This window comes from Aedes aegypti, chromosome 2 (assembly GCF_002204515.2).
Source record: "Aedes aegypti strain LVP_AGWG chromosome 2, AaegL5.0 Primary Assembly, whole genome shotgun sequence".
Lineage (NCBI taxonomy): Eukaryota > Metazoa > Arthropoda > Insecta > Diptera > Culicidae > Aedes > Aedes aegypti.
In genome coordinates, this window is record NC_035108.1 from 152,042,662 (window position 1) to 152,055,767 (window position 13,106).

The 13,106-nt window shown below is 37.4% G+C and overlaps 1 protein-coding gene across 1 annotated transcript in view; it reads left to right on the top strand.

Moving 5' to 3' along the window:
• LOC5569619 (protein transport protein Sec24A) overlaps nt 1–8,505 on the top strand; it is a 52,490-nt gene extending 43,985 nt beyond the window's left edge. The window contains exons 9-15 of the mRNA XM_001652851.2: nt 17–168; nt 230–483; nt 1,008–1,373; nt 1,435–1,643; nt 1,707–1,804; nt 1,869–2,007; nt 7,080–8,505. Coding sequence (XP_001652901.1) covers nt 17–168; nt 230–483; nt 1,008–1,373; nt 1,435–1,643; nt 1,707–1,804; nt 1,869–2,007; nt 7,080–7,191 — 1,330 coding nt within the window. The 3' untranslated portion in view covers nt 7,192–8,505. The remainder of the gene's footprint in view (nt 1–16; nt 169–229; nt 484–1,007; nt 1,374–1,434; nt 1,644–1,706; nt 1,805–1,868; nt 2,008–7,079) is intronic.
• The last annotated feature ends 4,601 nt before the right edge of the window (nt 8,506–13,106 follow it).

Consider the following 13,106-nt stretch of genomic DNA (forward strand, 5'->3'; position numbering starts at 1 on the left):
TTATTTCGCTATTCAGAGAGGATCCCAACAATCGATCATCCAAGGATGTGGCCCATCTGGGCCCGGCAACAGATTTCTACAAGCGGTTAGCCCTGGATTGTTCTGCCCAACAGATTGCTGTTGATCTGTTCCTGTTAAATAGTCAGTACTGTGATGTAGCAACAATTTGTAAGTTTCCCCTCTGTCAATCGACTCGAATGAATTGCTAATCATAACATAATTCTTACAGCTGGAATTAGTAAGTTTAGCGGTGGGTGCATGCATCATATCCCATTGTTTAGTACATCGAAACCGCAGCTGGTGAAAACTTTGCAGAAATGTTTCGAACGTTACCTAACTCGAAAGATTGGCTTCGAAGCTGTCATGCGAGTCCGCTGCACGCGAGGATTGGCAATCCACACATTCCACGGAAACTTCTTTGTGCGATCAACAGATCTGCTCTCGTTGCCGAATGTGAATCCAGATGCTGGTTTCGGCATGCAGGTAAGATCCAATCTAGAAACCATCTAAGACTGTACTCGAAAAAAAAAAATGCAATACTTGTGTATAACTTTTTACTGCAAGGGTAAAAATTGATGAAATTAAAAATAATTTAAAAGTAGAATTTTGTCACAATCTTTCAAGTGGTTATCGAAAAAGCAAGGAGATGAGGGATTACTTCAAGCGCAATCCGAACGTGACCAAACTTCGATTTTTTTTTACGTGGAAGTGCCGAGGACTCAACGGCTTTTCTAAAGCGACCCTAAATTGACCTGCATTCAGATGCAACCGGTATCAGTATAGCTCAGTACAAAGAATGGGAATTCCAATACTTGCACACCGAGGGTGCAACTAATCCCAAGTAGCATCCGTTGGTTCCTTGTGCAAGTATAGTTGTTCTTGCAATAACGGAGTATCAACTGGAATTTTTGGGGATCATTTTTGTCTGTTGCATTTTTTTCGAGTTCAGTACCATACAGTACCCTACGTTGAATGCCCTACTAACTACACCATTTGCATTCACGCAGATCACCTACGAAGAGAGCTTGGCCGACGTCAAATCGGTATGCTTCCAGGCAGCTTTGCTGTACACCAGTAGCAAAGCGGAAAGGCGGATTCGGGTGCACACGCTCTGCATTCCCGTCACTTCGAGTCTGTCGGAGGTTATGTACTCGGCCGATTCCCAATGCATCGTCGGTTTGCTCGCCAAAATGGCCGTGGATCGTTCGCTGACCTCGAGCTTGTCTGATGCCAGAGATGCCTTCATCAACGCGACTGTCGACATTTTCCAGGCGTTCAAGATAGCGCAAAACTTGCCGCAAAATTCCGGTTCCATTGTGGCACCGGAGAATCTCTCGCTGCTGCCCCTGTACATCTTGGCCCTGCTGAAACACGTAAGTGAACTAATTTGACCATGATCATACCCTGAATTCACCGTTCAACGAACCATTGTAGGCTGCATTCCGGGTAGGCACCAGTACCCGGTTGGATGATCGAGTATTTGCGATGAGTGAGATGAAAACGATGCCGCTGGATCAGCTGATTCGGTACATCTATCCGGACTTCTACCAGCTGGACAGTCTGTTCCAAAGTGCCACCCAGGAGGGAGCGGATGGTGAACCCCATTTGGTGGAACCTCCGCGGTTACAACTGTCGGCTGAGAAGTAAGTCTTCCAGAATGTTTGATCGCTTGTTCCCTTGTGTGACTTCTTGATTCTGATTCACAGATTCGATTCACGTTCGATGTTCTTACTGGACTGTGGACCCCACATGTTCATCTACGTGGGATGCAATGTATTGCCATCAATCCTGAATGAAGTTCTTGGTATGTATGACGTTGTACTGCGCAATTTGAACACTTAATTTATAGCCTTATTTCCTTTCCCCAGGAGTGAACAACTTTTCGGAAATTCCAGACTTCTGTGTCGAACTGCCAAGCCGGGAGACCCCCGCCAGTGAGGCACTATTTGCATTTATCGATGCCATCAACGAAGAGAAACCGTATTCTTCTTACGTGCAGGTCATCAGGTACGTTGCGCTTGTCTGACTTAGATCAATTTTGTGAACATTCTTGGTATTTCCATGAAGCCTGTCCGGTACTGTACCTATAACAGGTGTCCAACAAATAACTCAAATAATTAACTCACAAAATCCATCAGTAGGGGAAAGTGGGGCAGTTTTGCTACCTTAAGAAAAAGTCGATAAAAATGTAGAAAATATTATGAAAACTTTGGATTTTTGCATGATTTCCAACAATTCTTAGATCAATACACTAGATCTGTATGATTTCCGTTGTCTTATAAAATTCCCGAATGATTGAGAACTTTTTTAAAATTTGTCATTTTTAAGGTCGATTTTTTACCGATGGTGCGAAATGAGCACCGTATTTTTGGTTGTAAAATTATTGCATATAATCTAAAAATTTAATTATTTTTTCACTACACTTGAAAGTTATTAGTATTTATAAACACTCCGTGCAAAAAGATTAAATTTAAAAAAAAACATTCTAACAGTCAAATTTCATCATTCTAAAATGATGAAATTTGAAAGAGCCATTCGGGGCAATATGGGCAGTTTTTTTCGAACTTCATTTCTTTTTCTTTGAGTTTAGAACACTTACTTGTAGCATGTCTATTGCTTCATTTCCTTGTCAGCTTCAGGGTCGCAACATCTTCTGCTTCTTGGTGTTACATTCCGAACGGACAACGCTTGCTACTTAGCTAAATGTTCTAAAGAGCACTTCCACAGTTACTTTATGCCCAAAGAAGCCCTAGCAATTTTCAGAACGAAATCATCCTGGACAACACCGGGTATCGAACCCTAACACTCTTAGCGTGGTTTTAATTTTTAACCGACATTACCAGTAGGCCAAGGAATGTCAGATATTTAAACAAAGGATCAATGGGCCATAATATATTATATGAGCTCAGCTTTATTTTTCGAACAAACCGCCTTTGAAAGGCAATGAGTTATTCTTACTTCGTATGTACTTTTCCAAAAACATTTTTGAATTTTGTGTACTAAATTTTTACTTGAAGTTGTGACATTTTTCAAAAAAAAAAAACACACCTTTAAACATAGCTAATTTTCTCAGCATTGGATCGACCAAAATTTTAAGGTGTTATTAGAATCGTAATCTTATATTCATTGAAGAGTACTCACGCAATTTTTGCGGAAAAATCTGAAAACTATTCAAAATCAAGTCATCAAGTCATCGTGCAAAAGTTTGGGTTCATCTGCACTTACGTAAAACACGAAAAATCTGTGAAATCTCAAACCAATAATGAATGCGCCATTATTTTCGTTTGAAAAGGCTATGAATTCAACTTCATACTGCAATAAAAAAAAGCGATTTTTTGATCGATTGCTTGCAGGAATTTCCCGAGAACTGTAAGGTTCTTATACAGTCAACGTTAGTTTTTTTGCTTTTATTAACGAGGTTAGGTTATAATACCGAAAATGTAAGATTTCAATGAAATATTGTATTGAAACTTTCTGTATCTTGCAGGGTTTGAAAAATTAAACGACCATTGACACATGAGCCCTAATTTTATCCCATTTGTCCGCCGGCATTCACACAACACGCATGACATTTATCGTTTGTTAAAGATAACGAGCCACGAAATAAAAAAGACAGACACACACCACTACCCACTGTTTGACGCCGATCACTGTGTGTCACCACTTGTAACATTCACTGACACACTCTCATTCTGATCAAGAAACAGAAGCGAATATTTTCCATTTTCTGTGCTATGTTTGCAACAAAAGTGGTGTTCGATGATCCAATAGATTATAATGAAGTTGTTTAAGGTGGCATTACCAGATAATATGAAAGTTATTTCCAATTTTATACAAAGTATAAATCACCCGAATGGCTCGATACCGCTGGTTATAGTCTCTGAGAGATGTTGCTCTTGCACGCTCTCTCGCCACGTACCAAACGAGAGAGTGAATGTCAGCAATCATAGGGGTCTCCGATTGCAATGTGCCACGAACTGTTACACTCTCTGAATATGGTACGATCGGCTTATTCGGATCGAAATCCCAACACTGATTTCTTGCATATCAACAATTCTCCCTGAAACCAGGTCGCCATCGGCACACATCGTAAAACTTAGTGGCATCGTATAGAGCAAGGATATAGCATTTATTTGACCCTAATAAAATAATGGCAGCCAGTTGCATTTGGCCACCATCTTGCATAACGTCAGAAATTCATAGCTTCTGAACTAAAATAACCCTTGATTTTCCGAGCCATTAAGTATCGTCTTAACTGCCGCCCAACATACACAAAAAAAGCGAAACTGAGTAGCTAAGTAGCAGGCTTTGTCCCAATGTCGACGTAATGCCAATACTCAGGACTCAGGAGTATAATTTTGATTTGCAAAAACTGGCGATTTCGAAGCCATCTTGGTTTTAAGCAGTTGAATGAATTTTTCACCATCTTGGGCGAACACGAAATTATTGCGACACTGAAAATGTCATGCCAATTTTCTTATAATGTTTAGAATCAAACCAAAATTCAAAAATCAAAAGAAAAGTTAATCGATGGAGCCTTGAGTGTAAAATTGAAGGCATTTTCGCTTGATGCCCTCCATCAAAGTCTTTACAGTGTCATCCGGTACCAGTTTCTCAGTTTTTTTTCCATTTTCTCAACATGTCCTTCTCGTCTTTGACTGTCTTCTTGCTCTTCCGAAGTTCCCGCTTCATTATTGCCCAGTACTGCTCCACCGGGCGCAGCTCCGGACAGTTTGGCGGATTCAAGTCCTTTGGGACAAAATGGACAGAATTGGCCTCGTACCACTCTAGGACACTTTTAGAATAGTGGCATGATGCCAAATCTGGCCAAAATAGCGGAGCTTCGTCGTGCTGCTGCAAGAAGGCGCTTCCGGAGGCACTCAGATTTGTAGATCTCGCCATTTACTGTGCCCTTTGTCACAAAAAAAAAGTCTTAAAATTCAACATGTTGATTGCTTACAAGGTGAAAAACTCATTATTCTTCTTCAGACTTCAAGCGTCAAAATCCAAGATTTTTTCTTTCAAAACAATAGTGCCTATTCTTCACCCGCTCGAAGAAAAAACAACGGTTAAAACTCGTTTCCTTGGTGTACAAACAATGATGTTTGCATTGATTGCACTCGCCATATACGTCAAAATCGTAGAACATGATTTGCAAAATTGTTCATTTCATAGGGTAAATACCATTACTCACCTAATTTTTGTAGCTGTTCTTACTCATTTTTTTTCTCAGCTTTCTGATGGTGAAAACGGTTTTTCTAACGAATTTCAAGATGGCGGGCAAATTCAAAATGGCCGCCATTTGTGTTGCTTCAAATGAAAGCTGCATCCTTCCTTTATATGATGCCATTAGGTGGCTGGTTTCAGCGAGAATTTATCAAATGGAAGGATCTAATACATTTTTGTATAAAGTCTTTTTGAAGCGTAGCTCCAGAGACATCTTCACAGGTTCTTTAAGAATTCAATCACAGATTGCTCAATGAATAATTCCTAAAATCTCTCCAATGTTTCCTTGATAGATTTATTCTGGAATATATTCAGAAATAATACCTCTAGATTTTTCAAGGGATGCTCAAAGTAACTATTCCAAAATTTCCTTTCTTTCCGCTCCTAAGAATGGAAAATTTCCTCATGGGTTCTCTCAAGATTAAGGAAATTATCGTCCGATAATTCTTCCACCGATTTCTCCAGTTTTTTGTTCAAAAAATCTTCCAAATATCACTAGGTACCTAAATGTATTCAAAGAAAACCTAAAAAACTCAAAGATTTATTTTAGAATAATAAATTCTACAAAACAAATCTTCCTAAAGTTATTACACAGACAAACAGACGTGTCTGTGGTTATTACATCGATTTTTCCAGTTATTCATCAACATATTTTTATAAAGGCTCCTTTAAGAATCTCTAATCGAAGAGAGAATTACTCCAAAAATTCTTCTAAAAATATTCTAAAAACGTTAGAAGTTACTCCAGGGAACTCTCCAGATATTCCTGTGGAAATTCCTCCAGGATTTCTCAAGAAATTCCTGGGATTTCTTATGAAGTTCCGCTAGGAATTCTCTCCAAACGTCTTCTAGGGAATTTCACATTTTTTTAAAGGATTACTCCAGCAGACTCTTTCAAAGATTTATCACAACAAATAACCCAGTTATTTAGTTGATACTTCTTATAATTATTTTTTTTTTTGAATAAAATCTTATAACAATACCATGGAGGAATTTCGAGATGAATTCTTTGAGTACTTTCTTACTTATTTTCTGAAATAATTTCCGAAAGAAGCCTGTGAAAAATTTGTAGAATAATTCCTGGAGGCATCCTCAGAGAAACCCTTGGACGAAATCTTTAGGCAAGGGAAAAATCACAAACAAAAGATATTTCTGTGGGAATTTCTGAAGTTGTTTCTGTAGCTTTACTTAGGTAAATTATTGTACTTCGATTCTTGGAGAAGTCTCGTACGTCGTACCAACATTATGCACTAATTCTTTGGAAAATCCATGCAAAAATTGCTGGATGAACCTTCCTTTGCAACTAAGATTTTCCTTGAGAAATTTCTAAAATATTCTTTAATGTTTTTGGCTAAACTCTCAAAGATGTCCTAAACTAAAATGTTGTAGTAATTTCTATGGTAAAAACTGTATGAACTCCTGAATATTTTTTTTTGATTTTCAGTTGAAGGCAAATAGAGGTAGTCGGGAATGGAGCACCCTTTGAAAACCGCATCAATTTTAGAACATTTTATCAGAACATGCTCGTACTCGAGGATCTTTTTGTATTTAATGGAAATTTCCTCGACTTTCCAAGACTATATCTGCCCATACTCGCATAACAGTCCCATTTATATAGGAAATCCCATATGATATGGGACTGTTTTCCGAGTATGGGCAGATATCTTCTTGCTTGTCGCACAGTATACATTTGTAGAAATGTTAAATGGGCAAAGAATGCTCTCAGTTAGTAACGGTGGAAATGCTAATAAGAATATTTATTTGAGAAACAGGCCCTGTACCAATTAGGACGTAACGCCAGGAAGAAGAAAAGTATAAATATTTAACACACATTCTTTATTTTACATCCCACAGGGACAACAGTCAATTCCGTTCGTACTTCGTGGAGAAGTTTGTCGATGACAGGAATCAAAGTTCGCTATCGTACTACGAGTTCTTGCAACACCTGAGAACCCAAGTGAAGTAAAAAAAAAATAAGAAGATGAAGATATATTTAGCTGTTTTCAAGTTGAATGTAGGCCCGAACGGAGAGATTTTTAATAGGTAAGCACTCACACAAACACACATACACACAACAACCACCCACAAACACACACTGCGTAGTAAATGCATCCCGAGTGGGACGGTCGGGGCGACAATTTTATCCTTCTGCGAAACACAGGACATACCTAAATATGTAGCAAATTATGTAATATAAAATATAGCGAGAGTAATTAAAAAACTAGCTAATCAATGGTTGCAAGTGTAAAGTGAAACAATAAAAAAAAATATATAATAAAATATGAAACAATCGTAGGTAAACTAAATGCGAACAAATACACTGAATTCGACGACTGCGAATGTTTTCTTTCTACGATTGTGACATACACTAGGGTTATGAAAAAAAGGAAGCAAATGTAATCACTTGATGAAAACGCTGTAAGATGTATCCCCTAAGATAAACCAAGATTAATAAATTATAGTTTACCCTTTCGATTGATAACGGCGCGTTTCGGTAACATTTCCTATCTTGTCAAAATCCGTAGTTCAAGAGACGAATTTATGTAAAATGAGATTTTTTGAATTACTGTAAATCAATAATGCATCCAAAACACGATAAAAGCCTTTTTATTCTCAATGATAGAAGCGCGTAGTTGTTAGATGTAAAAAAAAACGTTTACATCATTCAAGGCACCTAATAGATATGGTTGATCGATAAGTTAGTTTCTGCTCAAAGCAAAAAAATCAATTGGTTCTGCCAACAGAAGGCATTTTCATTTTAATGGCATTCATGTTTTTGTTTCCACAACTGTAGGTTAGCTTTGTAAAATATATTTTGCTGTTTATATCTAGGAGCTTCTATGTATTAGGTTGAAAAGAACCATTCACTTATTGTTTACGCAGTCATAATTGAATAAGAGAAGCATGTAAATTTGGATGCAATTGTGGAAAGGCTACGCGGAACAAAAACGTTGCGCGAACGACTGGTGAGCTATATTTGCGATTGCCTACTTTAGTTATTGTATACCTTTCAAAAATAGGTTACTGTATAGTTATTTTGTTGATATATTTCAATGTCCTCTTTCGACTAAAGTATGTTTGCGTTTACCTAATATCTATGTACTACTGGAAATGGAATGTCATGTTAAACGCTTACTGTTTATTTCTGCTGAGACTTTTGGTAATGGGCAGTAAACATCGGAGTAAACGAAAACATTTTGGTGTATGCATGATGTTGATTATACATAATCAAATCTTATGATATGAGTTATCAATAAATCACAAATACTGTATGAGCAGAGAAAAACATTTGTAATTAGTTTGATGACAAATCATTCCATCATGTGACAGCGTTGTTCCCATGGATTGTACTTTTTACTGTCGTTTGAGACTGGATTTCAAATGAGTAGTCTTTGAAAACAAAATCTGCCAGTAGGTTTTAACGCTCTTATAGCTGTATCCAATGTTGCTCAATCGTTTTGATTATAAGATTTATATGTTGTCGATGATTAACCCACTAAATCCTTTCAGTCTTTTGTCTTTCGATCTTTGTCGTTTCGAGGTTTTGTCTTCAAACCTGTTGCCACCAATTCGCCGCCGGTAGAAGCATAGGTATTCGGATTACTTCTATTTTGAGATATTCCTGGTTATGAGTTTCTATAACATTTAGATATTTTTAATGCAGGCTCGGATTCCCGGGTTCCCCGATTAAAGCAACCCTCTTCTTCGTCTTCTTCTTCTGGCGTTACGTCCATAGCTTTCTTTGCCGATTGACCATGTTTGCATGTATATATCGTGTGGCAGGTACGAAGATACTCTATGCCCTGGGAATCGAGAAAATTTCGTTTACGAAAAGATCCTCGACCAGCGGGATTCGAACCCACGACCCTCAGCATGGTCATGCTGAATAGCTGCGCGTTTACCGCTTATATAGGGGAACATGGTCCAATTCGGACCTAGTAACAGTTTTTTGGCCATATCTTTTCAGCACGATGAACGGCATCAAAAGTTTTATGTTTTCGTGAAAGCGCAATTCAGCGCACACATTTTTCTCTCAGATAGTTTTGTGATAGCTCCTACCAGGACATGGCTAGACATGTTTGAACCAACTGCTCCAAAAGGTCCGAATTGGACCTGTTCCAATTCGGACCCCCCATGTTCTAATTCGGACCACCCTATACACCCCTATCGTTATTTGCAATGTTAGTAACAAAATATAACTCAGATTTGTATGGTATTAAAGCTTATTGAACTTTTTCTGCAAGCGCAAGCATAAAAAATAAACTCAATGTGTGACTTGTTCAAAATTGGGTACAGTCAACTCTTCCTGACTCGATATTGAACAGACTATCGTGTATGGGAGCTATTGAGATAAAGTACACATATTTTCAAATTTTAGAGCTTGTTTTTTAATTATTTTGACAAAATACATTCGAAAAAGTCATTTTGAAGCTGAATATTGTAAAATTTTCCACACATTGAAACTTTGTTATGAAATATCGGGTTGAAAAGATGAACTTGTATGGGAAACTGAAACAGACAACAAAGTCTCGGAAATTCAAGTTTGAGAAGTACCTACTTATATTTATGGATTAAAGTACACTATATTAAAGGGACTGCGCTTTCCTTCGAGCTTGAGAACAAAAACACAGTAAATCGGATAAGGGATAGTTGACTGTATTGCTCTTAGCACTCGTAAACGTTTTTCATAGCGTATTGCCAAACTATTTTGGATAAAGCTTGGCTGTGATGGAGATGCTTTTCAAGTAGCTGATTTATTGATTCCGTTAGTTTTTTGGGAATCTACCTCATTTCTTAGATTTTTTTCGAAGCCATTTTCTTGACCGTAATAGAAACAAAGGCACTATTAATCAATATTCAGACTTCTGTGATTTTCGATCGAGTCGGGAAGATTTTCACGGGGTGGAGCTCTTAGAATAGACTGAGTACACGTTGAAAATCAAGAGGTCCGTATTGAACCATATCAAAAGGTCCGGATTGGACCAACACACATTTTGAGATTTTCAAACTCGTTGAGCACAAACGGTGCATAGACATATCAAAACCATATGGTCAGATGAAAGCTTAGGCTAGGGTGATTCGAATATAAAATAACACAGAGAGATTGGAGAATTAATGTCGCTTACAGAAGCTTGGAAATAATGCCAACCGACAGTACACCTGAGCACTTCAAAACAATAAACTAATATAAATGGCAAACTAAATAACCGAAAGACGTCAAATTTTTTGTGTTAGATCTAAGCCAAAAAATGAGCAGAAAAACGGTACCCATGATCTTTACAGTAGCGCCAGTATTGAGAAATGCTTGATGGTCCGAATTAGAACAGGGTCCGAATTGGACCAGGTTCCCCTAATAATATTTCTATGTTCGAGTTTTCTTCTTATTTCTAGCATTATGTCCCAACTGGGATAGAATCTCCTTTTCAGCTTAGTGTTCTTATGAGTACTGCAAAGTGCCGTGATTCAGCGCAGTATTGCATCAACAAAAAAGCTTTATGAGTGGATCGCTAGCAAATCTGGTGTAGATGATACACTAGACTGTCTTCAAAATTTACAAATGTGATTTTATTGCAATAGTTCACTCGTTGAAATTGCCTAATTCAGCGCATTTTTGAAACGCTTTTCCATATCCCGCGCAGAAGAATACCTAATTCCGCGCACTTGCGAAACAAACAAATTATTATTATTTTTAATGTAAGGCAGCATCTATTTAATACTACTTAACGCTGAAATTGAATATTTTCAACCCCCTCGTAACGCTTTTTGTATTAAAAAATAGTAAAATTTTGTATGAGCCGTAAGGTTTCAATCTACGATTAGTTTTTATCATAACTTTTAAACTATCACATGATATAAAGCTAAACATTTGTTATGGCCTTTTCAATACCTGGGGACCAAGCAAAGTCATGCTGAAGGTGTCTTGGTTCGATTCCCGGTCGGTCCAGGGTCTTTTCGTAATGAAAATTTCCTTGACTTCCCCGAACATGGAGTATCATCGTACCTGTCATACGAATGCGAAAATGGAACCTTGGCAATGAAAGCTCTCATATAATAACTGTGGAGGTGCTCATAAGAACAGTAAACTGGAGTGCAGGTTCTTGTCCAGTGGGGACGTAATGCCAAGAAGAAGAAGAATACCTCGGCTGGTACGTGTGAATTTCGTATAGGGGAAAGTGAGGCAGCTTGACCACCTTAAGAAAAAGTCGATAGAAGCGCAGAAAAAAAATTGGAATTTTCGGATCTTTATATAATTTTCAACAACTTGTAGATCAATACACTAGATCCGCACGATTTCCGTCGTAAACTTCAACGAATGAAATTTTTTTCAAAATATGCCATTTTTCGTTTTGATTTTCTATCGATGAACGCCCTATTTTATGTTGTGAAATTATCTCATTGAATCTAAAATTTTAATGAATTCACTGAACAGGAAAGTTGTTAGTATTTAGAAACAATCTGTGCAAAAAGATTAAATTGTAAAGAGCATTGTAGCAGTCAAACATCAACATTATACAGGGTGTCTGTCTACTACCTAAAAAACCTGGAAAACCTGGAATTATCAGGGAATTTTGTTAAACCTGGAAAAAACCTGTAATTCTCAGGGAATTAGGAAATTAGGAAATTAGGAAATTACTTTGAGGCAGTAATTCATGGTAGAATGTGTACATGACAAAGGATTTTCACGTCGAACCTCCCCAAAAAATTACGGCTGCGCCTCTATCAAAACGCTCGTTTAGCTGTTCAGTGAATCTTATCGATTTTCCAAGACATGATTGTCTCTATTTTTGATGAAAGGTCTCTGAAGTCTTTTTTTAATCAATATGGTCTCTAAAGTCTCTTTTTTCTATATCTTGCTCTCAGTGAATTCTTATGCAAAATTAAGTAGGCACCAGAGAAACCTTCAGAGACTGTTACGAGACTTTTCAACTAATTCTTTAAAATTTTAATGTCAGATTTCTCGAGGAAAACCTTCAGGAATAATCCTAGTTGTTTCTCCAGAGATTACACCTGGAATACTTCCAGGGATTCCTATCTGGATCTTTCCGGAAATTCTTTTAGAGATTCCTCTACCAATTCTCTTCGATATTCTCCCAGAGATTTTTATTGAAGATTCATCCACGGCACCTCCAAAGAATTGCTCTAAACTATCCTCGAGGGGCTATCCGAGAAAATCTTTTAGGAACTTCTCAAAGAATTCCTCAAACTCGACCCTGTGTTTCATCATGAAGTTCATCTGGACTTTTTTTTCTTTCTAAAAATTACTCCAGAATTTCATCGAATAATTACAACTGCAGTCGAGTCTAGTACATGACACTAAAGACGGCCTTACAGTTGAGGTCGAAATACGCGTATCTGTCAAAGGATACAAACTATAGTAGAATTAAATGTAACTAAAGTACTAAATTCGGTTTTTCATTTACTTACAACTGCAGTTCTCCAAACATTTATCAAAAAACCCCATAAAATTTAAAAAAGTGAAAAAAGTTTAAAGTTCCATACTAATTAACACATGCCAGAAAATCACACAATTTTTTTTTAAATTATCAATTCAACAAGAAAATCTTCTACAAATTCCTCAAGGGTCTATGAGTTCTTCTAGTAACCGGATGACTTAAAACAAGTTTCATCAAAGATTGCTTTAAAATTTGCTTTAGAAATACTTCACAAATTGAACATTTTCTCAAATTTCTGAAAAATTTCATTCACATTTCCATGCAGAAATGCCTAGAAAAAATCCTGGAAGTATAAAAAAAGACAATTTACACCGTCTTCAGCACGTAGGCTGCACAGACTGAACGATCACTAACATTAGGCAACGGACAACACGAAACACCCAGTAGCCCAGCGATGAATTTTTCGTTTTGACGAAAAGTTTTCACC